At 42.6% G+C, this 25,030-nt stretch overlaps 1 protein-coding gene and 1 pseudogene across 3 annotated transcripts in view; one reads left to right on the top strand and one right to left on the bottom strand.

The window, feature by feature from the left end:
- Positions 1 to 19,629: 19,629 nt before the first annotated feature.
- LOC102257028 lies at positions 19,630 to 21,162 on the top strand (annotated as a pseudogene).
- A 3,169-nt stretch (positions 21,163 to 24,331) lies between these two features.
- Positions 24,332 to 25,030, bottom strand: part of CDC123 (cell division cycle 123) — a 75,170-nt gene continuing 74,471 nt past the window's right edge. For all 3 annotated transcript variants that reach the window (XM_005876571.2, XM_005876573.2, XM_005876572.2), the window contains one exon: positions 24,332 to 24,582. In XM_005876571.2, coding sequence (XP_005876633.1) covers positions 24,556 to 24,582 — 27 coding nt within the window. In that variant the 3' untranslated portion in view covers positions 24,332 to 24,555. The remainder of the gene's footprint in view (positions 24,583 to 25,030) is intronic.

The following is a 25,030-nucleotide window of genomic DNA, read 5'->3' as shown; positions in this document are numbered from 1 at the left end:
AGTCCTCCCTTGGCTTAATTCATAATTCCCATTCATCGGTTATGCTGAGGGGACTATAATCAACTAACACCTCTTGCTAAGAACATGAAGTACTCCTCTCCCCTGCATTGGCATAAACGTCCCTAGTTGTCTCTTACCCTGTGACTAAGCAAAAGTTGCAGATTCTTTTAGATGTAGAAGTTGACAATTCACCAAACAGGTGTTCTGTACTCCGACACCCATTCAGAAGTACGGAGCTCCCGGGCTAGTTAAACAGCAGCTAGGTGCTGGATTTCAAGACACTAGCTGGTGTTCAGTCTATGCAATTAGGAACCCAACAGAAGCAAATTAATCTTTTAGGTTCTCGGATGATGAGTCACAAATTCCATAAAAGGCCCAACTCTCAGCCCCTAACACTGAAGATTAGTGGCTTTCCGTCCTGAGTGTAAATGTTTGATCCTCTTGAGGCAGACGCGCTCTCACAGGGAGTTCTGACCAAAAGTGACTACCCCACCCTGGTTATGAGAAAATGCTTTGCCTAAGAAGCAGAAATAAGTAGGTATGGGGAGGCTTGATGGATGAAAGAAATGGCCTGAAAGAAAACTCATTAAATTTTTAAAATTTTAAATAATTGTGCTAGATGAACCTGAAGCAAATTTTTTGTGGAAAATGGCTTTGAATTTAGAGTTCTCTACCCACTCAAGTCACTATTCTAAAGGGACAAAAATACATTGTTGAATATACATGCAAAAACTCAGAAGGTTTATCGCTCATGTGCCCACCATGAAAAGATTATCCAAGAAACTACTTTGGCAAAACATAAGAGAAATTTAAGAAAGGGAAAGAAATGGGATAAAAGAAAGATGGATTGCTACAGATGACCCAGAAGACGTGCCACCAGGCTGGGCCGTCTGGAGTGCCCTCTGTCAGGCAGCAAAGTTCTAGAACCAGAAAACTGAATTTCTGTTTTTATGGGTCCATTCACACTTGAGAGCCTTTATTAAAAAGCTCATAGCTCTCTAAAAATATGGATCTCCCTTGAGCCGGTCTCTGATCCATCTCGTCTTCTCCCACAGTGGCTCATTCACACAGCATCAATAGTGTTCCACGAGCCATATCCAGCCCCTGGCCTCACAGCTTTCCCCGGGATCCACCTCTGATCATCTGGCAGGGGATTTCCGACTGCAGAACAAACAGAACTGCTGAATTCCAAGTCTTTGAGTCTGTGGTGACTACTCTTAAGTCAGGACATAACTGACCATTAAATTGATATATACTGTCTGAACAAAATGGACAAAATGTTTAAAACCAAACAGTTCTTGAGAGTTCAGGATATATGACTTCTATTTTTGTCCCGGGGAAGAGGAAAAAAGCATGTGTGTAAAGCTGAAGGCCTTCCTAGCGGGCACTCGGATAATAATCCTTTCACACGAACTGTTTCTTGTTCTGCTTCTCTTTGCGGAGTCCCCCCAGCAACTCTGCCTCACCTGACATAGGAAAGACACTGGGTGTTTTAACAGGCCCAGAACTGGGCACTGCTTTAAATCCATGGTCTTTCAGGATTTGTTTAATGATTATGAAAGCCTGTTGTGAGGGTGGTAGTGGGAGACAGACAAGGAGACCGTGTCTGATAACTCAGCCTCTGCTCTTCTGTCCCTAAACATTAGCTCAGCGCCCCCCCCCCCGCCTGCCCCACTGTGAACCCCACTTAGCAACAAGTTCTTCAGCTGGAAAGCAGTTGGGCAGCTTGTGGTTATGACTCCAGCAGGTGGGGGTTGGGCATCTAACCTTCACCGTAAGCCACTTATAAAAGTATTTCTTCCTACTTGGAATATTCTACTTCAAAAAGGTTCTGAAAAATATGATTTTCCATCTCATTACATTCCCATGATTTTTCAGTGTTCCTTACAGATTGTCACCCCTAACAACCACAGAGCTAACTAGTCTATCCCTCAATGAATTCTCATCATGAGCCCTTAGGCAATCCCACAACTCCAGGAATGTATTTTCAGAAGATGAACCACTGGTCCCACCTCTTCTCTCCAGGGCTACTGCAGGTGACCCCATTGGTCTTGGCCACCAGAATGCCCCAGTGCTACATGAGAAAGGAAGATAAGAACTGATAGGCCTCTCTTCCCTCTGGAGGTTGTGTCATATTCGGTGAACTCTGTGCAGGAGGGAAGAGATAAGCACTGGGTAGGCTTACTTCCCCACAGAGATTGCTTCATATCCAGTAGACATGTGCCCCAAATTCAGAGAAGCAATAGGCACTTTGCAAATATTTACCTAGCTACCTGGCAACAGGGCAGTGCAGGTGCTATTTAACTTCAAAGACACACGCCCTGCACTCCATTCTCTTCACACACATAAAAAAAAAGCGACAGCCTTTCCTGTGGCTACCTCTCCAAGTGTTAAAAACCATGTGAATGTTGGGCCCCTTTAACTTCCACATCATCCAGTTCTCCAGGATTTGACTCTCCAATGGATGAAATAAATATTGAAGGTTTGTTTTCACATGTGAAACAAAAGGTATCCCTTGGCCTTGGAGTTCATACTCGTCCTTCTGTTCTCAGAAATGAGATTCGCAAGCACTGCGGACTTTTCTAGTTCTGCTGCTCACCTTCTACAGATAAATGAAGGAAACCAAGTGTTTGCCCCTTAAAAAAATCCCCAAGACAAAACATGCTGAATGTAATCCTTCCCACACTTTCCATCCGCAGCTCAGGGGAAAACAGCAAATGCCTCCAGAGATGCACCTGACGGAGCCACCTTCTCAAATTGTGTACCCAACTGTGGGCCTGGTGTTGTGTCGATAGCATGTTACTAGAAAGGCTTGGTTGGAAGGCAGGACACATATAAAGAACGCAAGAGGCAGACTTTAGTCACAAAAAACCCACATAGCAAGACAGACATTTGTCTTCATGTAAATAGCATTATCAAATATGCCATATGTCATGCTCTTAAGTTTGAGGGCCTAATGCAAGATAAATGATAGTAAGCCGTTTTATCAACTGCCATTTGCATGGTGCCATCTTGTGGTAAATCCCTTTAGCAATTTGAAAGAAACAGAAGGCCAATATTTTTCCACTTTATAAATTTTGTGAAGTGTGTAGCATTTAACCACTTTTTGACCACTTTAACAACAGCTTAAACTTCCATTTCCTAATTTAAAAACAAAAAAAAACACAAAAAAAAACAGAGTTTATAACACGTTTTCCATTGATTTAAGAGTTAATAAATATTGATTGAGATTTCCCTACCTGAAAGTCAGCAATTACAGAATCAGGAAGAAAATTCGAGGAAGGAATCTGACTGTTTCACAGAAGAAAAAAAAATTTAATGACAATTACCTCTCTTTGAGAAAAAAAAACTTCATCTAGCATTTCAGGCTCTAGACTAAATTGTACTATCTTGTGTCTAAATGGTTTAAAACATAAGGAAATTTTTCTAGATATAGTCATTGATAGGTTGGTTTCAAACAACCTGAAAGGAATTTACGGTCTGAGCACATGGACTCTGGGTTTTTCCACTGACTATTTTTATCTTGAGAAAGGGTTACCCAGTGGGGTCTCCCTGAAACTTACAGAAAGGATGTAGATGTCCCATTCACTCATGAAAACTTCACACAATTGTTTGTGTATCTGCAGAACCAGAACTGAAAGTAAGGTTTCCTCATTTCTCGTCCCACAGTCTTTGCTGTAGATCTAAGTGCTCAGCTTAGATGGTGAACCCACACTGGTTAGGAGGGGGTGAAGTTCTGCATTTTGTGTGGTTATGAAATCAGAGCTCGAATCTCCGGAGGGGTAGTCGTGGGGGGTACAGCTGAGGAGGACACCCAACCCTGTCCAGTTGGGGACTGAAGCACTCCAGGCCACTCTCAGGATTTTTTATTTGCCCACCTAGCCTTACAGCAAACAGACCCCTCAACCCACCCACCTGTAAACCACCCCAGCCTGAAAAGCTTCATAAGTCTTTTTCTTGCCTCATGATTATACAACAGCGTCAAGTTCACAGAAGGTGCTCAGTGAATGCCCTTGACTGGCTGAGTGATGACATATCTCATCACAGTGAACCACAGAAGAACCCAATGCTCGGAGCATAATGGCCATTAAATAAATACCTGGTTGACTGCATTTTTAAAAAATTACTCAGAATTCTCTCTTGCCCAAGGTCTGAATTGTTTTGATCAGATTAAGGTTAAACAAATATTTGTTGAATGCCCACTGGTATGCTCAAGGCACAGTCACATATAAGCTCACGTGTGGCTAAATTTGTACAGCCATCCTGGCTGACTGAGGCCATCCTTCAGTAAACATGGGTCACTGTGATGGGAAGTCACTCTACTGGAAGAAATAAGCAGTGATGGGAGACGGGTATCACAATTAGCTTCCAGGAAATTGGAGGAGGGGTGCCTGAAAATGATTTTGAGGGTCAAGAGAGCAACTCACTTCAGCTCGCTAGATAACAGGTGCTGGGCGAGGCTCAAAAGGTGGGACAGTGAAAGCCACAGACAGTGCCAGGTGAGGAATGTGATTGGAAGTTGGCCATCAGCTTCTGGGGAAAGCAGGACCATCAAAGGAAGTCACAGGCAGCCCAAGAGCAGAACTTATTTTGGTGGAACAAAGGAGGAAAGTGTGTTGACAGGTGAGTAACTAGATGAATGAGCGTGAGGATTTTGTAGTTCCCTTCCTGCTCCCCTCCCCAATTTCACTGCTCACTACCATTTTATGGAGGGGCAAGATTACAGATGTAAAATGAGAAACATTCTTTTTTGTTGTTCTTAGCAGCCAACAGAAAATGTTAGGAGGAAATTAACACAAGGGACTAAGGGTACTGAGGGTATGGTGGTGGCAGAGTCTGGATTTGGGTTGTCCATTTTCTTCTTGTTCCATCACCAAAGACTCTGGGGACATGTTTGCGATACACCAACCTGAAGGAAAGGGAGAGAAGATGGAAGGAGAAATTCCAAGGGCATAATTAGGCAGTGGGAGGCAAGTTGGAGAAGGGAAAACAGGCTTGGGAGAAGCAGTGGAAATTGTTACAAGGCCCTAGAGGGGAATCGAAGGCAATACTTACAGAGTCATACTGGGAGAGAAGGGAGACAGACATGTGTGCAGAACAGGGAAGAAGCAAGAAAGCGTGAAGGCTTAAAAATGGAACTCCCATTTGACCCAGTGATCCCACTTCTAGGACTATATCCCAAGAAACCAGAAACACCAATCAGAAAGAATATATGCATCCCTATGTTCATTTGGAAACAGCCTAAGTGCCCATCAGTAGATGAATGGATTAGAAAACTGTGGTACATCTACACGATGGAATACTATGCTGCTGTAAAAAAGAAGGAATTCTTACCATTTGCAACAGCATGGATGGAACTGGAGAGCATTATGCTAAGTGAAATAAGCCAGTCAATGAAAGAAAAATACCACATGATCTCACTCATTTATGGATAATAAAGACCATTATAAACTGATGAACAAAAATAGAGGCAGAGCAGCATCGAACAGACTGTCAAACTACAGCAGGAAGGCCAGGGTGGGTGGGGGCAGGGGGTGGTAAGAGATCAACCGAAGGACTTGTATGCATGCATATAAGCATAACCAATGGACACAAGACACTGGGGGGTAGGGGAGGCCAGGGGAAGGTCAAGGGGGAAAAAAAGGAGACGTATGTAATACTCTTTGTAATACTTTAAGCAATAAAACAAAATTTAAAAAAAATAAAAATAAATTTAAAAAAGAAAGCGTGAAGGCTAGGGGGGGAAGGGCCTCATCCTTCGCTTAAGTGAGTCCTGCTGCTCTGAGGAGTCCCGCTCCCGCTGCTCCCCACCCCCAAATGCCAATGCCACTGCCACTGCCCCTTCAAGTCACTGATAAAGTCACAAACTCAGTCTCAGGTGCAGAGTAGCTGCATCCAGAACACATGACACCTTATAAAAGGAAAAATAAAAGTATTCTGCTCCGTACTCTTCCATCTCCGTCCCCCCAAAGAGAATGCCCATTCTCCTGGGGCCCTTCCCAATAACAAATTCAGAGGAAAAGGAAAGGCAAAACGGAAACAATGCAAAGGTTTTCTAAGAGCAGAATTTTCCATGAAGCACCACTGCTTTCTCTGTTGCCCACAACTCACAGTGTATAACACACTTCTTGCTGGTCTGGTGGCAGGGAAGCCCTTGGAGTGGAGGGCTGGCTGCCACTGGTCTGCACAAGTCAAGGCCACTGGGTCTGAGCATCCTTAGGGAAGTTACTTCTCTGTGGCCTCCCCACTTCCTCCGCCCAGCCTTCCAACTCCCCTGATGGAAATAACTCCCACTGGTGCTGCAGAGGGGAATACAAACGTAATAAAGGCGGTCTGTCTATAGACACTTTCCATGCAAATGTCCACAGATATGAAAGAACACTTGGGAAAGATTAAAAATGGAGATGGCAATGTAAAGAAAGCAGACACTTTCCATGCAAATGTCCACAGATATGAAAGAATAACACTTTGGAAAGATTAAAAATGGAGATGGCAATGTAAAGAAAGAGTCAGTAAATTGAAGATATAAATATCTAGTCTGAAGAGTAAAAGTAGAAGTATATTTTTTAAAGGGAATAGAACCTCAGGAGCTGTAGACTATCAGAAGATTTGACATTTGTGTCTTTGGAGTCCCAGAGGAAGAGGAAAATATGTTTGAAAAATAATGCCCCCAAACTCCCCAAATTTGGTGAAAGATATAAACTTGCAGACTATAGAAGCGCAGAGGACCCCAAACAAAATAAATACAAAGAAAATCATGCACAGGCACACGAAAGTCAAACTGCAGAGGAAAAAAAATCTCAAAAGCAGTTAGTGCAGAGCGCCTTTTCTATTGGAATTACAGCAGAGTTAAGCCTCAGAACCAGGGAGGCCAGAAGATAATGGAACAGCATCTTAATAGTTCTCAAAGGAGCCTGGCCAACGTTGCTCAGTGGTTGAGCATCGACCTATGCACCAAGAGGTCACAGTTCAATTCCCGTCAGGGCACATGCCCAGGTTGAGGACTCGATCCCCAGTAGCGGGTATGCAGGAAGCAGCCAACTGATGATTCTCATCATTGATGTTTTTATCTCTCTCTCCTTTTCCCTTCCTCTCTCTTAAATCAATGAAAACATTTTTAAAAGAAAAAATAAGTTCTCAAAGGAAATAACTCTCAATCCAGAATTTTGTATCACGTGAAAATATTATTCAGGGATAAAGGCAAAATAAAACATTCTCAGATATAGGAAAACTAAAGAGGATTTGCCACCAGCCATCCTGATCTAGAACTGCTAAAGTAAGTTCTTGGGCTAAAGTGAAATTATGCCAGAGGGAAAGAAACTTGGCCTTTAAGAATTGAAGGAAGAGTTACCGAAATGGCTAGATCTGGGTCAACATAATTCAGGTTGGCTATTCTGTGTGCAAACCACACAAGCTTCCCCTTTCTCACAGGTATAGTTGTATGTGCATGTCTATTTCTCCACTGGGATGCATTTCTCCAAGGTCAGAGAATGTTTTATGATTATTCTTGTATTCACCTACAGAACCTGCCATTGTGTGTGTGTGTGTGACCTAGTGGATATGTTCAAAAGTTCAGGAGCCACAATGCCTGGACTTGAATCCTGCAACTGCCACTAACTAATAGGGTGTCCTTGAGCTAGTCGCGTAACCTTTGTGTTTGTGTTCTTATGCATAATATGGGACAATAATGTATTTACCTTACATGTTGCCACGAAGATTAAATTAGTTAATATATAGATAGTGATAAGAACAGGGCTGCACACGTGGTAAGTGCTATGTGTGTTAACCACTATTGGAAATGCTCAAATATTGCTAAATAATTTTTCCTAGCACCAGCTGTCATATCATCAGCCTTTGATTTCATACCCAACAATTATCTAAGAACTAAGCTAATCTCAAATTAAATCCTATGCTACCTGTGTTTTTTTTAGAATCTATATCAAAACATTTTGAACATCAGAGTGGTCAAAAATGTTCTCTAGATAAATCAAATCTCAATTGCAAATGGTGTAAAACAGAACATAAGTTGACATGTAGTTTTTGCAAATGAATATCAAGGTGGCTTCTGCAAGTCTGACACCTAAAGCTTTATCATGTCCCTTCATGCAGTTTAACAGAATATTTTTACCACAGGGTCTCACTGGAGAACTCAATCAGAAGTTTTTGTTACCAGTCTTTTTCTTGTTTAAAGTAGATTTGCAAAGACAGAGGTATCCATTCACATCTAGGAAATTTAAATTCCAATTCCTCTATCAACTTATATCATCAGAAATTCATTTACTTAAGCCTCCCAAAGAAATCCCTTCAAAAATTACTAGCACATTTTTATGACGTCTTTGGTTTTTATAAGGTCAATATAAAAAATGACTATATGAAGAATATCTCTGCATTTTCTGCAAAACAGCTAAAGTATAACGATATTTTCCATTATACAAATCTCACAATACCAATCCCAGAAGAGACTGTACCTCTCCTGATAAATTAGTATGCGCACTTTTGTTTAATAATAAAAATTATAGTTCAGTGGTTCTCAGTCAAGGCTGCATGTTAGAATTACCTGGGCAGCTTGAACAGTCCTGTACTCAGGCTTGACCTCATGCCAATGGTAGAACCCTGCGACTCAGGCAGTGATGGTTTTTAAAATTCCTCCCGGGGATTTCAATGGACAGCTTGAACTGAGAACCCCTGCTGTCGTCTATCATTTTACTCTTTAAAACATCTTGATTTCCAAGAAATCCAAAGCCAAGATTTTTTATATTGTTCATTCTTTATCCTCTGTGGTTATTATTTTCTATTTGTCTTCTTAATTGTCATCAAACATGCCTTTTAAGTTAACCTCAAATCATTTTGGGAAGCAGGTAGAGAATAAGCCCTAATTTTTTAAAAAAGTCATCCATGATTTCATGGAAATCCTTCTTAAAACTTTTTTTTCCTTAATTCTACTGGTTCTTTGGATAACATGTTCCATAAATTTGTTCTCTGGGTGTGAAGTTATGCTAACTTTCAGGTGTTCAAAAGCTATTTCTTTGAGCTTTAAACGATGGGCCGTAGGGTTAATGTAATTAAGTTTTGTATTAGTTTTCCATTGCTATGCAAAAAAATGCCACAAATTAATAGCTTTAAACAACGCACAGTTGTTACATCCCAGTTTCTGAAAGTCAGAAGTGCAGGCTTGCCTGGCCTCTCTGCTCAGGGCCTCCAGAGGCTGGAAGCCACGTGTTGGCTGGGCTGGGTTCTCAACTGAAGCCTGACTGGGGAGGATCAGCTTCTGTGGCTCCAGAGTTCCCGGCAGCTGCATCCTCTGAGCCAGCAGTGGGGACAGAGGTCCTGCTGCTTTGAGTTTCTCACTCCAGGAAAGGCTGGTACCTTCTTCTAAAGGGCTCACCTGAACTGCACACCAGCCTCCCGGGTGCAGATGTTTTTCTGGGTGTGTTTGTGTTTCTAATATGCTTTTTGAGGACTGCTCAGCATCTTTTTGAGGACTGAATGCATCTGACTATTGCCTGGGGAGTTGGGCACACCACAGGGGGGTCTGATTGTGTTAACAAGGTATCAGACAGTTCAGAGCTTATAATTAGATTATCCCCAAAATCATGTATTTCTTTTTTATTTTAACTTACAGTTGACATACATCATTATATTAATTTCAGCTGGATCACCTCAATAAATCCTGCACCCATCCAGCTGTACTTTATATACCCATGACTATTCTGTGACTACCAATATGTACTTCTTTATCCCTTCACCTTTTACATTCATTCCTCAACCCCCCTCCCATCTGGCAACTAACAAAATGTTCTCTGTATCTATAAATCTGTTTCTGTTCTGCTTGTTCATTTTGTTTGTAGATTCAATTATTGATAGATATGTGTTTATTACCATTTTATTGTTCATATTTTTTATCTTCTTCTTATAGAAGACCCTTTAACATCTACACTAATAAAAGAGAAACGTGTAAATTGACCATCCCCTCCACTACACTCACCAGCCAATCAGAATGAGTATGCAAATTAACCCAACAAAGATGGTGGGCCTGTGGGCAGCACGCATGTGCACAGGCGCTGAGCAGCCGGGGGCGGGGGTGTAGGCATCCCACCCCACCCCACCCCGGCCGCTCTGTGCCGGTGCACAGTGAGCAGAGGCAAGGAGCGGCCATGGCAGGGCAGGAGGCCTGGCTTCCGCCCCGTCCCAACCGCTCTGGGCAGGTGAGCAGTGTACGTGGAGAGCCTCTGGACAGGGGAGGCAGGCCAGCAGAGGGCAGCCTGTACTCCCCACATGGCGGCGGTGGCAGCCATGAGCACGCCAAGTGGAGCCTGCGAGCCAAGCTGAAGTAGCTCCTGCAGGCCATCAGCACTGAGGAGTGGCTGCGCAAGTCCCGCGTCCTGGCCCAGAAGGTGCGCGATCGCAGGGACAGCCACTGTGGTGGACCAGATTGATGTCCTCCTGGCCTCACCACAGGGATTTGCGGATCTGCAAAGCCACAGGCCTCCGGTGCACACATCCTCTCCTCCCCCGCTGGCATGCAAATGTCCCCCAGCATGCTGTCACCCTCACGTGCCTGCAACAGTCCTGGACCAAGGCTTGTGCAAGTTCCCCCCGCCCCTCCGCTGCACTTCCATCAACCCCAGCATGCTATGTCCCCCACAGGATGTGCACACATCCCCTCTGGCACACTCACATCCTTTGGAGAGTGTCTGGGTGTTCTGGGTGCTGAGGGTGGGCTTCTGTGAGATGACAGTGAGAGGGCGGAGTGGTGACACCCTGTTCCTGCAGAGGCCAGTGCAGCAATGAGATCATCTCCGTGGGGCTAATGCAGGTGCTGAGGTGGGAGCAGGTGCAGACAGACACACCTGGTGGCACAGGTGACCCTCGTTGAGGTGCCTTCGGTCAGCGTTCAAGATCAGGAACCCAGAGGAGGCAAGGAGTTCCGTCCTCTAAGTGAAACAGTGGGATAGTCGGGGTGACTGCAGAGGAGGAATATGCACTTTGGGTGCCAGCACCCATGAGCGAAGGCTGCCCTGACTGAGCCTCACTCGCTTGGGGCCTAGCACACTCCTGCCGGGCAGCGGGTGACAGGACATGCTTTTCCGAGTTATTGAGAGAAAACATTAATTCTCCCGCTGCCTGTGAAGATGGAAAGTGAAGTGGGGAGACATGCGAGGAGTGAGCAAGGTTCCCAGTCTGGGGGTTCCAAATCCGCTGTTGGTTCCTTTCTCCGCTGACTAGAGATATACAGGGTGTCCCCCCAAAATGTATATACACTTTGAATACCTACTAATTCCAATGGGTTTAAGCATGAAAAGAAAGAAACAACAATGGAGCTGTCATCTGTTAAAAGTGCGGGCACAAACAGGCAGTCAGACATTCCCTGAGGGGTCTCAGATTGGAGAGGGTGCAGGCCAGACTGAGGGGGCCCCTTTCCCCCCACCCCCACCCCTGTGCACAAATTTTGTGCACCGGGCTACTAGTTTCATATAATATTGGTTTGGTGGTGATGAACTCCTTTAGCTTTTTCTTGTCTGGGAAGCTCTTTATATGTCCATCGATTCTAAATGATAGCTTTGCAGGATAAAGTAATCTTGGTTGTAGGTTCTTGCTATTCATCACTTTGAATATTTTTTGCCACTCCCTTCTGGCCTGAAAAGTTTCTTTTCAGAAATCAGCGGAGAGTCTTATGGGAGCTTCTTTGTAGGTAACTAACTACTTTTCTCTTGCTACCTTTAAGGTTCTCTGTCTTTAATCTTTTGCATTTTAATTATGATCTGTCTGGTATGGGTCTATTGGATTCATTTTGTTTGGGACTCTGCACTTTCTGGACTTGTATGTCTGTTTCCTTCAAATTAGGGAAGTTTTCTGTCATTTTTTTTTTTCAAATAGGTTTTCAATTTCTTGCTCTTTCTCTTTTCGTTCCAGGCCCCCCAACATGCAAATGTTGATACACAGGAAGTTGTCCCAGAGACTCCTTATACTATCCTCAATTTTTTAAATTCTTGTTTCTTTTTGCTATTCTGATTGGGTGTTTTTTGCTTCCTTATATTTTAAATCACTGTTTTGAGTTTCAGCTTCACTTACTCTACTGTTGATTCCCTGTAAATTATTATTTATTTTGGTTAGTGCATCCTTCATTTCTGACTGGTTATTTTTTATGCTATTGAAGTCCTCACTAAGTTCCTTGAGCACCTATAACCATTTTTTGTGGGGGAGTTTTGTTTTGTTTTTGTTTTTGGTTGCCTCCCTCATGTGCCCCAACCAGGTCTGGGAATCAAGCCTGTAACCAAGGTACATGCCCTTGACCAGAATCAAACCTAGGACCCTTCAGTGGCACAGCCTCCTTGATCACCCCAGCTGGGCACTCGAGGTGCACTCTCATGTAGGCTATATACCCTTCTGTTGTAATTGAGTCTTGATTGCTGTTGGCATGTCAATGGGAAGGATTTACCCAGGCTTATCACCTGCAAGGACTGGCTGTGACCACTGACCAGCCTCCAAACACCCTGGAGGATCAGCTGTGCAGAAGCCCACTGACAGAGCAAGACTTACTTCAGCAGGGCTCTGGGACCACTTTGTGTCTTCACCACTGTGTCACTTGTGGAGATGGTTGGGTGGTGCTTTGAGGTAGTCTGAAGCTGTCCACTGTGTGTGCTGGGTCTGGGGCCTCCCAGGAGGTGCAGGCCAAGGTCAGCCACTGCCTGTGTTATGCCTGGGGCCACCAGGCATGAGCTACAAAGTGATCTGCAGATGTCTGCTTCTTGTGCTGTGCTTGGAGGTTACCAGGTGAGTCTAAGCTGTGAACCAAGGCTGACTGCTGCTAGTGCCAGGCCTAGGGTCACTTAGCTGATGCTAGATGCTGCTTGTTTGGAGGATTTTAGTAAAATCTGAAGCATGAGCCAAAATAGGCCATTCCTATGGAAAAGCCACTGGACACCACTTGGGTGGGCTGTAAAGTTGGATAGGGCAGGATCTCAGGGTCACCAGGGTGGGGCAAACAGTGTGAGCCAGGTTGATGGAATCTCAGATATGGTACCATCTGCTGGCTCTGTGGGAGAAGGGCCAGAAAAGGAATAATGGCCTCCACCAGTACTTCTGTCTTGGAAAAAGCTGCCCCTCCAGCTCTGGCCCTGATGCCAAAAAATTCAGTTCTTCCCTATATGTCTCAAGTTCCTTTCAAACTGCTGCCCCTGCACTGAAGCTCAGAGCATATGAGTCATAATAAATCTTTGTGCAGACCCTTTAAGAGGGATTGCCTGGGACTCCAGCAGCCTTAGCCTCCCTCAGCCTCAATCCCTGCTGGTTTTTAAAGCCAGAGGTTATGGGGACTTCTTTTCCCAGCATTGGAACCCTGGGCTGGGTGGCCTGGTGTGGGGCTTAGATATCCCTTCTGATTTTATGTGCCATATATGGGTGTGGGACCAGCCCTTCCTCTTCTCTACCCCTCCTACCAGTCTTGATATGGCTTCTTTAATTTCCTAGTTGTAGGACTTCCATTCAGCCAGATTTCAGGAGATTCTGAATGATGACTGTTTTGTAGTTTAGTTGTAATTTTGACATATCCAAACTCATGAATTTAATTTGTCCACATCTCTATTTCATATATTAGTCTACTGAGGCTACCATAACAAAGTACCACATATTAGGGGGCTAAAACAACAAAAATTAATTTTCTCCCAGTTGTGGAGGCTGGAAATCTGAGATTAAGGTGTCGCAAGTTTGGTTTCTTCTGAGGCAAGCATGTCAAACTCGCGGCCAGTTTGACATGCTTGTGAGGCCTCTTCTCTTGATTTACAGATGTTCTTTTTTCTGCGTTCTCACATGGTCTTTCCGCTGCATGTCCAAAGTTCCTCTTCTTATAGGATCAGATAGATTCATTAGAACCCACCCTATGGCCTCATTTAACTTACTGACCTCTCAAAAGGCATTTTCTCCAAAATCAGTCCCATTCTGAGGCATTAGGCATTAGGCTCATATAAATTTTGGGGGGACACAATTCAGCCCATATCACTTCACTGACCACTCAAAGTCATTTTAAACATTCTTTAATTTATTTCCATTTATTTCCTTTTTCATTATCTGAAAGAGCTTACTAATCATTTAAGCTTTTGTTCATGCCCTCAAGGAGCTTGTAAATAAACTGAACACCAGAGACAACTAGGAAATAATGCCATAAGGTAGGAATTAACTGCTAGTTTGGACAAAGGGGCCTGTAGTTTTCTAGAAGTTCAAAGAAAGATGGGGGTCAAAGGCATAGTGGCCATAGTGATCCAAGAGGGTCTCAGGAGCAGGACGGGTTTATGGACACTTCCATGAGGTCTAATTTAACCTTTAAAATTACTGAGGCCCCAGAACTTGCAGCTTAATTGATCTAGCTGGGTCCTTCCCATTGGGAAAGAAGGAAGGAAGGGAAGGAGGGAGGAACAACCATCTCCAGGTGATGGGAATATGTGACCAGGGTTAAGAACAACTGGTTTAAATGGATGAAAGAAAGGAAGACATTCCAGGTGAGGAGGAGAAAGATATGTGGAAGGGCATGAAAGCAAGAATAACATGGTATATTTGAAGAACAATGAGACGACTGACCTGCCTAGAGCTGTGATCATGTTTTAAAAGTAGTGGAAAATAAGTTACATGGGTCAAAGTGAAATTACTGTAAGGCTTCTGGAACCTGAATACAGGAAAGACAAGAGGAAAGAGAAACCAAGTTAGCAGGCTCAGCTAGTGGTTATTACAGAAAAGTAAACGAGATGTTCAACAAATGGGGACACCAGTACAGAAATGCACAAATGGGTGTAAGGATTTGGGAGGAAGGACTGGTAGGACTTACTAAGTGAATAGCTGATAAGTGATATAAATATGGGAGCTTAAGAAAAGGTTGAGTTGTGAATAATTCTAAGGCTTTGAGGCTGATGGTCTGGGCATGTACTATTAACAAAACACTAATGAGTAAAATAAATTGTTGGTGTGGAGTAAAGAGCATGAATTTGGCTAGATAATGAGCTTCTCTATGAGATTTTAACCTTCTTACGTCAGGAATAACATTTATTCACACTTAGCATGATGTATGTAACAACTAACTGCTCGATATATTTTGGTTAACTAGAGTTAAATGAGATAAAATTGGAACACCTAAGTAGACATCCAGGACAGAAAAGAGAAATTAACGCTGAAGAGGTAAGAATTGAGGCCTTGAGCACAGCAGAGCCCTCTGAGTGATGCCCTAGATATCTAATAAGGATAAAATAATAATTGGTAAAAATCTCTGAAGACCATCTCTATCCAGACCCTCTTTCTCTTCTCCATTGCCCACTCATGTGTAATGACATCTGTTGTTTTTGTCACCCTTTGCTGGTTCCTCAATTTTCCTTTGGAGAACTTCCCAGTGCATGTGGTCTTGTTTGGACTGTCAGTCAAAGTGCTGTGCCCCACTCTAGCTGGGGTTTTTAACTACTGTTTAAACTTTAGGCCTTGTGCATGACATTAAACCTGTCCTCTTCCCTGAGGCCTTGCCAGACCACTGTGCCTTTCCATCCCCCTCCTCTGAATTTTTAGAGAACTCTGATTCATGTTGTTCACACTCGCAGTACTTGTCCCTTGACCTAAGCTGGGCCAGTCAGACTCTCTCTCCTGGGATTCTGAGTCTTGAGCAGAGGAACAGCAGTTCAGCAACCAGAAGCTTTCTCGTGGCCAAGCCTGGTGTCACTCACTTCCCACGAGATCTCTGAAACTGCTTGGGTCCCTGTCCTTTCCATGGCCTGTTTACTCAGATTTGCTGTTAATTCTCTGAGGTGCTTCACTTCCTTCCAATTAATCCCCTTAAACAGAGTTAGTTTCTATAGTTTGCAACTAAAGTTTAACAGATTGACCACATTTCTTCCCATTATTCAGTTTTGCCACAGCTTTATTTTGCGTTTAAAATCTAGAAGTGAGCATGCCACATCCTGAGATATGGCATTTCTCCTTTTCTAAGGCTCAACCCAGCGATTCTCATTTTGATTTCAAAGAAGACAACTTCATGACAACCGTGGTGATGGGAAGCAGCCATCTGACACCCTTGCACTTTCATTTCCTATACCTACTCCTTTATGAAAGAGGTGCCTGGCATCCTTCTGCACTGGACTATATTTTAAGTTGTTTAAAATGTTGTATCTCCTCCGACTCCATTTATTCCTCCAGTTCTTAATTCCCTTGCCATCAAAGCCAAATGCCCTTGAAGAGTATTTGAGGATATGCCTCTCCCTCTCTTCTTCCCTGTCCGTACCCAATGTCTTCTTTCCTTGAGTGACCACTTCTTTTTTTAAATAACCAAGAATTACAATGCTCTTAGCATCACCAGTATTCACACAGGAGGCTCTGCTTTTATTATATGTGAGAGAAACAGATATAAATTCTGGCTATGGAAGTTTGAGCTGCCATTGGGCCTAGAGATAAATGCCTTTTACCAGACTGGAAACAAACACCCCTAAAAGCAATAATGTTACTTGGAATTTATTCAACACTTTTCATCTACAAAGCAATTTGTAAACATTAAAGAATGAGCTGTCCATTCTTCCCACAATAATAAATGTATAATGCTGAGTATCATCCTGTCTCATTTCTCAGACCTAAACAAAGGGCTCTGAATATAAACTGTGGCTGAATATAAACTATGACTTCTTATGAGGAAAGTGGGGGAACAGGTGAGGGGATGAGAAGAGCTATCATTTTTCTAGAGAATATTGAGAGTCGGGGATGACAGTTTGAAGGAAAACTCTCCAGGGTTCTGGCTTGGCTCCACTTCCATTTACTCCACACAATGACACCCTGAGAAGTTTCCACAGAGGTTAGGTCATTCCCAGTTACCCCCCCAACTGCTGGATTGCAGCTTTTGGGTGATCCTTCCTTTGTGTTACTGGCCCCTTTCCTTATTCAAAATTCAGGTGTTGCCTCACATACCAAAGCAAGCCAATTTTAAATCCACATTTAAATGTATATGTACAGGTGCATACATAACATCTGCACTCTCTTACCCTGCTGCCCGCTCCCCTTCCATCTTATTTGGGGTAGGGAGGGAGGTAAAAATGAACCATGCCTATTAGCCCAATGTTGTGCAATGATGTGACTAGGAAGAACTCAATGAGATTAAGAACAGGTTTACTCTTTCTGAAGAAATCATTCCATCAAGAGGAAGGCGAGCCTCCACCTGCTCAGAGTAATCACTGGCTGAACATCTTAGCAGTTAGACACCCTGTGAACTGCAAATAAAAGCACTGAGGACTCTCCCATTATAACCCTTTCCCAAACAGAAAGGAAGACAGAAAGTATAAAATGTTGCTGGATTATCTATATGTATAAAAGTCTAATATGCTGTGTCCCTCCAGGTAATAATATCACATAGCAATGCCCGGCTTCCTCTCCCTAGTGATGACTATCCTCCTTGCAGTTTCTTCAGCCCAGGAACACGACTTGCTTTATAGCCAGGTGGAAACATTTCACACTTTAACCAAATGTCTGTGAAGTGTTTTCCCATGCCTCATCTCATTTGATCCTCACAGAAGTCCTGGAGTAGGTAGATAGGAAACCCGGTGGAATCCTATTTGTTTTTTATTAGCTGAAAAAGGGAGATTTAGAAAGCTTAGAAACTTGATCTGACTGAAAAAAAGTAAGAAATGGTGGACCTTGAAAATGACTTCAGGTTTTCTCACTGCACAGAATATAGTCAAACACTGCTGCAGTTAAATATTTTACCCTTTGTTCTCCCTGCATGATCTACTAGTACAATAATAATTTGCTTCGTGTTGATATTTACTGCTGTGTTGCTGACAATTACCTGAAAGAGAAGTTGGGGTGCTTCACTGGGCTGGAAAAATTTTAGCTACATCAAAAAGCAGGTCTAATTAAGCAAGTTTATTCTACATATAAAAGGCTAAGTTGACTCGTGCATATGCAATACATACAAAGATCTCGCTGGCACCAATCGCACACATGTGTTTCCATCTGCTAATGTCAATCATGAATTTGATTGACACTTCTATTATAGAGAAAGGGCCAATAGGAATATTAAAATATTTCTTCTAATTAATTTCCTTTCAATGTGCATGAATTTGTGCACTGGGCCACTAGTTATACATAGAGGTAGATAGCTCACTGAAATCACACGATGATGATATAGTTGAGTAAGAGCTTCTATTTACTGAGAATTTACTATGATGCCAGGAACTGTCCTACATTGACTTCTGGCAACAACCCTGTGAGACAGGTGCTATTGCCATCTCTTTCATAAATTAGGAAACCAAGAGCACAAGAGATTCAGTACGTTGCCCAGTATCGTGCTGTCAGCAGGCAGCAGAGCCAATTCTACGCAAGGCCGTCTGACTATAGAATCCACTTGATTAATCCTTGGGCTGTGCTAACTGGCAACCACAGCCCGAAAGCCTGATTTTCTACTTAAATGCAAAACAAACAAAACACAAACAGAACCACTTCCTTAGAGGTTATCATTCTGAAAGATTTCAATGTATGGCAGGCATGACTCCCCAGGCAGTGGTCACAGTGTCTGTGATGGCTCTAGTTGAGACAGGGTGTGTTAAGAGCTGGGGAATGGGGACCAGGAAGGAGGCAGAATGTCTCAAAAGATGAGCTGAAAGCAGACATAGAACATACTGAAGTTCTGCAGAATTTTTTTTTTAGAACAAGTAGGCAGAAGTAATTACACAGTTGGAACTTATTCACGATTTAAGGGCCAGTACATGTTGGATCATGAGTGCCGTGAGATGGAATCTCAGCAAAAGGTTTTTGATGGTCTGCTTCAATTAAGGAAAGACAAGAGCTCATTAATACCCGGGCTCATGATTGCATAATGTGAATGAAAAAGACAGATTAACATACATAATTGATCTTGCATTATTCAGTGTGCCAACTTGGGAGTGATGCTTAGTTCTGGTGGTCCTCCTGTTGTTGAAAGTGCTTTGGGGAGTCACTTTGAATTGCTTGTTTCAGTGATACTGCATCACATTCCTTGTGGCCAAGATAGAGCACAGACCAAGCACAGTAAGAAAACAAAGCAAGGATACATTCTCACTCTCTCTCCTTTTGCAATTCAGATTATTTGACACCTATATCCCACATTCTGGATAGGGTTCCAGGTACAAAAGGAATAGTAATATCAAGGTGCTATGAAAATCCTGGCACAGAAAACATTCTTTGGATAATTTCATGAGAAACATGCCACATGAGCCAGGCCTTGAAGGCTGGCTTTCAATAAGCAGAAGATTGGGATGGGGGTTAGAGGAGGTGGAAGTGGTGAGGCACAGCAAGATAGGTGAGATAGACAGACATCTTTGGCTCTCCCAGGTAGTCCAGGTTGGCTAGAGAGCAGTATGTGCTGGTGAGAATGAAAGTAGGCCATGAAGACAGGTTGGACAATATTGCATAGGGCTTTGAATGACCATCTGAGAAGTCTGTACTTTAAAATTAATTAAAAGTAAAATTTTAAGAAATGGGAAACCTCTGAGAGGCTGTAAGCATCAGAATGACTGGAATTGTGCTTCAGAAAAATTAATGTCCTAGTAGTACATAAAATTAAAGCTTTTTGAATTGGACATCTAAATTTTGGGAAAAAATTGAACCAAGTCTGATGAATAAGAAAGAAGTGTGTGATATGGAACTGTGTGTGATGTTTGGTCAAAAAACAAGGTATTGAATAAAATGTTAAACTTTATCCTGTGGCTTCTAAATGGATCTAAAGAAACTTCCAAAAAGATTTAAGAAAAGATTTTGGAGTGACGGCAGCATCACAAAAATAAGTGTAGAGAGTCTTCTCTAAAACACCTACTTTCAAGGAAAAACCATCCCAGTGAAAAATCAATTTGGTCCTTTATAAGAAATCAGAATTAGGTTGGCATCTGGGGATACTCACAGCTCTCGGCACCTGGCCCAGCTTCTTTCAAAATGTCTGCTGTTCACAAACTTCTGTGCAAGCTCAGCTTGAGGATAGTCACTCTATGGATCCGTCAAAGCCTATACTAACTTTGATGCTGACTGGGATGCTTTAAACATTGAAACAACCATCAAGAACAAAGGTGTGAATGAAATCACCACCACGACATTTTGACCAATTGCAGCAATGAGCAGAGACAAGATATTGCCTTTGCCTACCAGAGAAGGACCAAAATGGAATTTGCTTCAGCACTGAAGTCGGCCTTCACCTGGGGAGGGTGATTGGGGCCTTTTGAAAACACCTGTCAGTATGATGCTTCGGAGCTGAAGGCCTCCATGAAGGGGACTAATGAGGACTCATTGAGATCATCTGCTCAAGGACTGGCCAGGAGTTGCAGGAAATTAACAGTCTACAGGGAAATGTGCAAGACTGATCTGGAGGACATTATTTCCGACATATCTGATGACTTCTGCAAGCTGATGGTTGCCCTTGTGAAGGGTAGAAGAGCAGATGGTTCAGTCATGGATTATGAACTGACTGAAAGATGTCTGGGATCTCTCTGAGGCTGGAGTGAAAAGGGACTGATGTTCCCAAGTGGATCAGCATCATGACTGAGCGTAGCTTGTGTCACCTCCAGAAAGTATGTGAAAGGGACAAGAGCTACAGCCCTTATGACATGTTGGAGAGCATCAAGAAGGAAGTCAGAGAGAACTGGAAAATGCTTTCCTGAACCTGGTGCGGTGTATCCAGAACAAGTCCCTGTATTTTGCTGACCAACTGTACAACTCCATGAAAGGCAATGGGACTCGCGATAAGGTCCTGATCAGAATCACGGTCTCCTGCGTTGAAGAGACATGTTGAAAATCAGGTCTGTCTGAATTCAAGAGGAAGTATGGCGAGTCCCTGTACTACTATATCCAACAGGACACCAGGGTGACTATCAGAAAGCCCTGCTGTACCTGTGTGGCGGGGATGAGTGAGGCTCACAGGGGCTTTAGCGTCCAGGAGTGGTATTCCTATGCTTCCAGCTAATTCTAGAAAATCAGCTTATAACTAATAGCTCCCTGTGCCCATCCCTGTGAGGATGGTGTTAGCATTGCCCCTGTCCATCCTCATTTCAGTTGCTTAAGCATTGCTTTGCTTTCTCTTCTAGTCTTTTTAGCCAAAGAAATGCACATCCGAAGGAGCTGGAAGCAAAATCTATGGTGCAAAACACCTTGCCTCTTATGAACTGTGTCATAAACAGATGAATAAACTGAATTTTTACTTTAGAAATTAAAAGAATTATAAATCATAATTATTACTTATTAGAGGCCTGGTGCACAGAATTCGTGCAAGTGTAGGCCCTCTCGGCCCCAGCTGCCCCTCCCACTGGTCATTCCAGAAGGTCGTTCTGGAAGGTAATTCCGCCATCTGGTCTAATTAGCATGTTAGCTCTTTATTATATAGGATATCACACAGTATACTCTTGAAGTAAATTTATGGCAATCCATCACCAAAACTAGCTTCTGTAAGTACAAGTCTGTGATGGCTCTCCTGTGTCAGCTTGGCTAGGCTACAGTCCCATTATGCCCTCTCACTCATCTAACTCCCGTAATTAAAGTCCCTATCAATTAGCCTTAAGGGAGATAATCCTGGTGGGCCTGATTTAATCAGATGGAGGGCTTCCAAAGCAGGACTGAAGCTTTCTGAGAAAGATGAAATTCCACCTGTGGACAAGAGCTCCATGCCCATGCCCATGCCCATGGAGTTCTAGCCTGTCCTACAGACTTTGGATTTGCATAGCCAGCCCCTCTCACTTACATATAGCAATCCCTTATTTATATGTATATATATGTGTGTATACATATATATACACACAGTAAAATTTTATATACACATAGCTATATAAAATCTCATACTGGTTCTACTGCTCTGGTTGGATTCTAAAACAGTTTACTTTCTTTATGAGAGCTAACATTATTCTACGAGGGGAATGTACTCTGAAATGTACTATAAATGAATTAATTACATAAATACCATTGTTAGAAATTGTATTTAAGTTAAAACTAAAGCTGTGTGCTTTACTTTTTTGAAGTGCACTATAATATGGCGCCATTCGTACAATTGCAGAAGCTGTGGCTTCTAATCACATCTCACACGGCTTTAGCAGGGGGAGAGGGGTCCACCTTAATCCTGGGTCTACAACTCCCTGAAATCATGTGTAAAATTTTTCTGAGAGCCCAATCGCTATGACACGCACTGACCACTAGGAGGCAGACACTCAATACAGGAGCTGCCGTGACATGCATTGGCCATTTACAGAGAAAGGGCACTGCAGCCCTGGCGCCAACAAAGCAACACTTGGCTTCCCCCAAGTGGGACACAGGCCCCGCCACCACCCTAGAGCAACACCCCACCAAATTGCAGCCAACGTTGCCGAGACCCCATGGTGCAAAATGCGGCCCACAGCCCAGCCCAGCCTGAAAATAGTGGCTGTGGGTGCCGGGTAATGAGATCACATAGCAACACCCGGCTTCCTCTCCCTAGTGACAGGCCATTTAACAGTAAATGGCACTGTGGAACTGGTGCCCACAAAGCAACACTTGGCTTCCCCCAAGTGGGACATAGACACTGCCATCACCCCGGAGCAACATCCCACCAAATCACAGGTGAGCCCCCACTGCACAAGATGTGGCCCACTGCCCAGCCTAGCCCAAAAATGGTGGCTGTGGGCACTGGATGACATCATGTAGCAACACCCAGCTTCTTCTCCCTACTGACTAGCCTCCTTGGAGTTTTTTCAGCCCAGGAACACGACTTGCTTTATAGCCAGGTGGAAACATTTCACAGTTTAACCAAATGTCTGTGAAGTGTTTTCCCGTGCCTCATCTCATTTGATCCTCACAGAAGTCCTGGAGTAAGTAGATAGGAGACCTAGTGGAATCCTATTTTCTTTTCATTAGCTGAAAAAGGGAGATTTAGAAAGCTTAGAAACTTGACTCGACTGAAAAGAAGTAAGAAATGGTGGACCTTGAAAATGACTTCAGGTTTTCTCATTGCGCAGAATATAGTCAAACACTGCTGCAGTTAAATATTTTACCCTTTGTTCTCCCTGCGTGATCTACAATAATAATTTGCTTCATGTTAATATTTACTGCTGTGTTGCTGACAATTACCTGAAAGAGAAGTTGGGGTGCTTCACTGGGCTGGAAAAATTTTAGCTACATCAGAAAGCAGGTCTAATTAAGCAAGTTTATCTATATATATATAAAAGGCTAAGCTGACTCGCACATGCGTGATATATATATAAAGCTCTTGCTGGTGCAAATCGCACATGTGTTTCAATCTGTCATTATCGATCGTGAATTTGGTTGACACTTCTGATATAAAGGGCGAATAGTGATATTAAAATATTTCTTCTAATTAATTTCCTTTCAATGTGCATGAATTCGTGCACTGGGCCACTAGATTTAATAAACAATGAACAAAAATCACATTTTAAATGTAAAGTGAGAGTTGAACTCAATTTCTCTAAGAAAATTCATGCAAAAATTAGACCTCAGAAATGGCATTTGATACACTGAGTACAACGATCACAACTTGATCTTTGTATTTAAAACATGAATATCAAGGAATTGTAACTGAGAAACCACACAGAAAGCTACAGAAATTTAAGACAGTGCAAAAGAGAAGGATCTGTTGCAGCATTATACATAAGCTGACTTAACTGTACAAAGAAGGTGGCTTTGCTTCACCTCTCTCCATATCTTCCTTAGACAGCTCTCATATGTGTCTCCTGTGCTAAGAAACATCCCTCCAACTAGTGAAATATTATTTGATACCATGTTAAATAGATACCCCGGGCAACGGTAACAACTGTCTCTTCAAACTTCTGTGATGTAAAATAACTCAAAGAGCACATAGCAGTGTCTTGCATGTAGTCAGTGCCCAGGCAATAGGATGACACCATGATCATCCTCATCAATCAAGCCACTGAAGAATTACTACAATGGTGGCCTAAAAAGTGAATCTACCCCCCAACGATTCCAGTATTTTTTTAAAGTGCCAAATTCTAATTAAATCTGTGATAGTTTTACTGACATAGTATATATTAAGATGGCTGTAATATATTGAAATTTTCAAGGTTATTTTAGTTTGAGATGTCTACATTCTTTTAGTTATACCCAAATTGAAGCTAAACTGACAGAAAGATTATATGAAAATCCTCTGAGTAGGAAAAATATTTTCTATAGTGATATGAGGTTCTATTTTTTTAATGGAAAAGGAATGATTAGGAAAGAATCCACTTCTATAACAAATATAAAATTTCCCATATACCTGATAAGTATAAAAATAGCATAAGAAACATAGATACATCTAAATAGACTGAGCCAAAAGAGAAAGGTATTTCACAGAAATTATGTTATCATCAGAACAGTATGGTTTCCTATATTTAAGTTCTATTTATTATGTTATTTTTACAAGTAGCAAAGTCCCTGTTTTTTTCCCCCAGTTTAATATACATGAATATAAAAAGCGATTGATTTCCACGTTGCCCACCCCACCCACATCCAACTGGGTTACTAGGAAGCTGTGAACCATGAACAGTTCCTGAAGGAGCGGTGGTTTCCTCCTTAACTTGGTCTTGAACTCCAGCACTCTACTCAGTCATCCTCTTGCTGATTTCTTTTCTGTCAAAGGAAACCAAGACTACATTAAAATAGCACATTCTAACTGGCATATTTGTTCACCTAGAGTCACTTGTTCTGTCAGCAAGTTTCATTTTCTAGAGGCCTTGGCAAATTCTCATGGAAAAACATGCCTGAACTTATTTACTCAACTAGTTTATCACTTGGCTCCAGGGTATATTACCCTCAGGCCTTTGAATATTTTCTACTCTCTCTTCTACAGGTACAAACATTCCCGCCCAGAAACACACACAAATACACATATTCACTTTCTTCCTGAGTCAGCACAGCACAGCTCTGATCTTCTCTTAGCCCTGTAACCGCTAGTAGACATACTTTCTTTAAAATTAGAAGTACTGTGAAAACTATGCAAAAAGCATGCACATCATAAAAACATTTTTGTCATTCTCATTATTAAATAATAGAGGCCCGGTGCACAAAAATTTGTGCA

Source organism: Myotis brandtii, unplaced genomic scaffold (assembly GCF_000412655.1).
Source record: "Myotis brandtii unplaced genomic scaffold, ASM41265v1 scaffold49, whole genome shotgun sequence".
NCBI classification, from domain to species: Eukaryota; Metazoa; Chordata; class Mammalia; order Chiroptera; family Vespertilionidae; genus Myotis; species Myotis brandtii.
The sequence above is the reverse complement of the archived record's forward strand: the minus strand, read 5'-3'. Positions and strand labels throughout refer to the sequence as shown.